This window comes from Nannospalax galili, unplaced genomic scaffold (assembly GCF_000622305.1).
Source record: "Nannospalax galili isolate Female #2095 unplaced genomic scaffold, S.galili_v1.0 scaffold54, whole genome shotgun sequence".
In the NCBI taxonomy this organism is placed as follows: domain Eukaryota; kingdom Metazoa; phylum Chordata; class Mammalia; order Rodentia; family Spalacidae; genus Nannospalax; species Nannospalax galili.
This window is the reverse complement of record NW_008341028.1, coordinates 13,120,304-13,125,083: the sequence shown is the minus strand read 5'-3', so window position 1 is coordinate 13,125,083 and position 4,780 is coordinate 13,120,304. Positions and strand designations below refer to the sequence as shown.

The following is a 4,780-nucleotide window of genomic DNA, read 5'->3' as shown; positions in this document are numbered from 1 at the left end:
GGTCAAATGGTAGGTTCATTTGTAGTTTTTTAAGAGTTTTCCACACTGCTTTCCATAGGGGCTGAAGTAGTTTGCAGCCCCACCAGCAGTGGATGAGTGTTTCCCTTTCCCCACATCCCCTCCAACATTTGGTATCATTTGTTTTCTTGATCTTAGCCAGTCTGACTGGGGTAAGGTGAAATCTTAAAGTGGTTTTAATTTGCATTTCCCTGATTATTAGTGATGTTGAACCTCTTTTAAGATGTTTCATTGCCATCTTTACTTCTTCTTTTGAAAACTGCTCTTTTCATACTTAATGTTTGAAGTTCTTTGTTCTGAATATGAGTCCTATATCTGATGAACTGTGTACTGCTCTCTTTTCAGAGGCATTCTCTTCACTCTGTTGTCTCCTCTGCTGTGTGGTGTCTTTAACGCATTCCTATATATCAGTTCTTGCTACTATTTCTGGAGCTTTGGCATTCTATTCAAAGACTTGTGGCCTGTGTCTGGAGCTTGAAGTGCTCCCCCCGTGTTTTCCTCCAGCAGTTTCAAAGCTTCAGCTCTTACATTAAGGTCTTAGACCCATTTTGAACTAACTTTTGCGCAAGGTGAGAGGGCCTATTTTTAGTGTTCTACACATGGCTATCCAGTTTCCCTAGCACCACTGTGTATTTTGGCACATTTGTTGAGAATCAGATGGCTGTGGCTGTGTGGGCCTTGTATTAGTCTGACTTTGTGCCAGTACCATGCTGTTTTTGTTACTGTATTAGCCTTTCTCTTTAGCAGAGGAATAACTTGTGGTAAAGAAATAACTGCAAATGCAAGGCAGAACTTCCTGTAAGGCACAGGACAACCTCAGTGCTTTAGAATTTCATAGAACCAGTCACGTGATGCTGCACTGCTTTCTCATCAGCCCTTTGAAGTTCATGGACCAGTTCTGTGAACACCTGCCAAGTGATGAGTTGCTACAGGGCCACAGGTGTGTTTAAGTCTTAAAAGCAACCTCAACTCCAAGATGCAGGTTTCAGCTGGGAGTATTGGGGTATTAGAATATCTGGCCAATATTCTCTTTTATCTTTGGAGGGAAGGTGTCTAACATTTACCTTTTTACCAGAACTTTATTTTGCATTAAGCACTGGTCTTTAAAACATACATTAATGTATTTAAGCTTTACTATAAGTTAACAACTCATAGCCATTTTATAGACAAACTGAGACTCAGAAATTAAAGGACTTGCCATAGTTGCATAACCAATGTGAATGCAGACAGCATATTCTTCTAGCATCCTTGCAAATGCCCTCTTGTTACCATGGAAGCTTCATTCTGACGTGCTAAGTGTCTATCTGAAGTGCTAATTGAGTTTATCTTCTCAATTTGTAGCTGGTATAAAAGTTTACCAAACCCATGAAAAGAGTTTTGCGTTCTGATCCCAATGTATAGATTCAGAGAAAATCATCTTCCTTTAGCTACACGCTGCTTGTTTTCTTGCTCTGGTGTCAAACCTACTTGAGCTGTTTAGTGTGTGAATACAGTTCTCTGAAGCCTGACTGAGCTGAATGCAGAAGAGATGCCCCGTGCCTTTGTAGCTTCATCTTCATTTTACCACCCCTTTCCTTTCAGAGTCAATGCCTGTGTGGATGTGGTGCTCTCCGGCGTGAAGCTCTTGCAGGCACTTGGCCTGAGTCCTGGGGATGGAAGGGATCATCCCGTTCTGCACTCAAGAAGAGATCTGGAAGAAGCCTTCACCCACTTCATGGGGAAGGGAGCAGCTGCTGAGCGCTTCTTCAGTGATAAGGAAACATTCCTTGACATTGCCCACATTGCATCAGAGTTCCCGGGAGCCCAGGTCTGTCTAATTCACCATTAGTACATTAAGAGGGTGGGGGAAAAGGCCTTTTCATTCTGTTCCTAGAAGCAACTTACTCTTTCAGTTTTCCCCAAGATGATGACCACTAGAAAATCTGATTCTGCAGTTTTTGCCCTTTTTGTTTTGTTAATTCTGTTGTTTCTGTTCAGGTCAGTTCTACCAATGTTAATGAAGTGTATTTACTCAGGCTTTTCTGGTTCATCCATTAAGTGCCCCTTCTCCCCTTTTTTCTTGTTACCCACACTAAAGGTAGGAAGCCTGTCTACTAATTGGTTTAGGTTTTAGTGTTCAGAGAAAATTATTTTGTATAATTTGCAGTAATCTTAATATGACTGGGTCCTATCTAAGCTGGAGAACAAGGCCAAACCCCGTAGGAAAAGGGAATAGGCATGTTCTCACCTTTGCTTGTCCAGAGCAGGGTACCTCCAGGGCTGCCCTGCTGACATTTCAGAGTAGGTACTTAATGCTTTGTGGCAGAGGGTGTCCTGTGCTTTGTAATATGTCTAGCAGCTTTCTCATCTCTGCCCACTGAGTACACTGCTCCAGTCCCCATGTGTGATGGCCAAAACACCTCTAGACACTGCTTGGTGTTTCCTATGGGGAGGAGGAAGGCAGCAAAATCACCCGTGGTTGAAACCTGCTCACCTAGATTGGTAGTTCTCAGACTGGAGCATGTGTCAGAATCCCTGGGAGGGGCTTGAAAGAAATTGCTGATACTACTCCTGGGTTCCGGTTTAGTCGATGTGGGTTTGAAACAAAGAGTTTACCTTTCTAACAAGTTTCCTGGTTGATACTGTTGACTAAGGACCTTGTTTTGAGAGCCACTGGTCTATAGAGTGGAACCTGTCTGGAGAGATAGGGAACTTCAGTGGTCCCCAAGCTCACCTGATAATTATAAACAGAAACCTGGATCCTGCATGGTACAGGCAGGACATCCTCAAGGGACACATGATGAAAGAGGCAGTGCTGGGGTTATAGAAGCAACCATGGCTCTTCCCACCTCACTGTCATGCATGCCCTCATGTTGGGGCTGAGTTTGGGTTTTGATTTAAGCATCCCTCACTGCAGCACCTCCATCCCCTCCACCTGCCTCCAGGCAGTTCCCCCTCCTCATGTAAGACCTTCCTTTGACTAGGTTCCCCAGATTGAGCCTGTAGTTCTAGCCAGGGAAGTTGTTAATGCTGTTTCAGTTGGTACCATTCACAGGCAAACTTTTGTGACCTTTTTGATTTTGATGACTTTGGAGATTTGATTTTTTTTTCCTGTCCTTTGAAGCTGCCTGCTTGAACATTAAAAATGGACACAGTCAAGTTTCTAAAGGAGACAGCAAGTTGTTAAAATTATGTTCATCACCGGGCGTGGTGGCACACACCTTTAATCCCAGCACTTGGGAGGCAGAGGCAGGCAGATCTCTGTGAGTTCAGGGGCCAGCCTGGTCTACATAGTGAGTTCCAGGGCAGTTGGGGCTACAGGGAGACCCTGTCTCAAAAAGGACCCCCCCCCCCAAAAAAAATTATGTTCATCTTGACAGCTGAGCTCAGCAGTGAGAGCCATCTCTTAAGAGAAAATCTTAGCAGTTGTGACATAGTAAACCTCCTGCTCACAGGTCTTTTGATCATGGTATTCAAACCAATTTTCTTTCTTGTCCTCTTCTGCTTTCACCCTACCTGTTGTTGCACAATAAGGAAAAAAATCTATAGAAACTTTATTTTGCTTTTTGATGGTGGCCCAAGTTATTTCTTAACATTATAAAAACGTTTCACCTACTTTCTACTTGCACCTCAATTTGATCCCTTTTCAAACTCCTGTAAAGTAAAAAGCTGGTTGTCTAATAACCAACAGTTTAAAACCATTGTATGAAAAATCTGGTATCCGTTTTATAGGTACCTTACTATTTCCTCCAGTTATATTTAAGTATCCATTGTAGTTAAGTAAAACATTAAGTTCAGACATGTTAAAAGGCCAAATTTGAACCTACCTGTTACAGATCTGTAAATTTTTCTGTAGTTGAAAGCTTATCCCTGTCCTGCTCAAATGCAGAGGTTGGTTGACCCAGACCATGAAATGAGAATGATATCCAGCATCCATAGTTATTTCATTAGCCTCTGCCTTTGCATGGGCTAAGGACTAGAAAGTGGAATGTTTGCTCAGACAAGACACTCCTCAGGAGGCATCTTAGTAGAACAGTAACTGTACCAGCTATTTCTCAGGTTTCCAAGGCACATGGAGTGCCAGCTAGAATTGCACTCTCTAGATGAGAGATGTAGTGTGTACATGACAATAAGACACCTGTGTTAAGGCCATTACCTTTTCAACTTTCTACCAGGGTAGCCTTTGTGTTTCCCAGCACATCAGTATGTTTCTTTTATCCTTTCTCAAAATTTAGCAACAAACATTTAATGAGCCCTTATTCTGAGAACAAGAAGATCCCTGCCCAGAAGGAGCTAGTTGCGCCCCAGATGTTTCTAATTCAAGGGACAAAGTCATATTAGGGGCTCTTCAAATTAGGTGGGAAGGGATCTGTAATCCTGTCTAGGAAGAACTGTTTTGGAGGCTGAGAGATCAACAGGGAAAGAGGAACAGAGAAGGCATCATATAGTGTAAGAAAAAGACCAGGGGCATACCTAATATTGAAGGAGTAGATGTCAAAAGCCCAGAAACCTAGGGGAACACTAACTTGGAGAGCTGCAAGCAGGCTTGAAAGGGCAGGACGTAGCAGGTTCAGGGTGGGAAAGAAGGCAACAGACAGAAAGCAAGAAAGGCCTTTGGAGGCTCCACTTGAGAGTCCCAAACTTCTCTGGCTGCAAACCTTAACTGCATACCTGTGCTGGACAGCTTTAGTGTCAATTTGACACACCTGGGTTGAGGGAGCCTCAATTGGGGAATTGCCTCTATTGTACTGGCCTGTGGCCATGTCTGTGGGGCATCTTCTTG

The 4,780-nt window shown here is 43.3% G+C and overlaps 1 protein-coding gene across 2 annotated transcripts in view; it reads left to right on the top strand.

Moving 5' to 3' along the window:
• The window catches only part of Adpgk (ADP dependent glucokinase), a 34,303-nt gene that overhangs the window by 8,284 nt on the left and 21,239 nt on the right, over positions 1-4,780 (top strand). For both annotated transcript variants that reach the window (XM_008836446.3, XM_008836444.3), the window contains exon 2: positions 1,600-1,825. In XM_008836446.3, the coding sequence (XP_008834668.1) occupies positions 1,600-1,825 (226 nt within the window). The remainder of the gene's footprint in view (positions 1-1,599; positions 1,826-4,780) is intronic.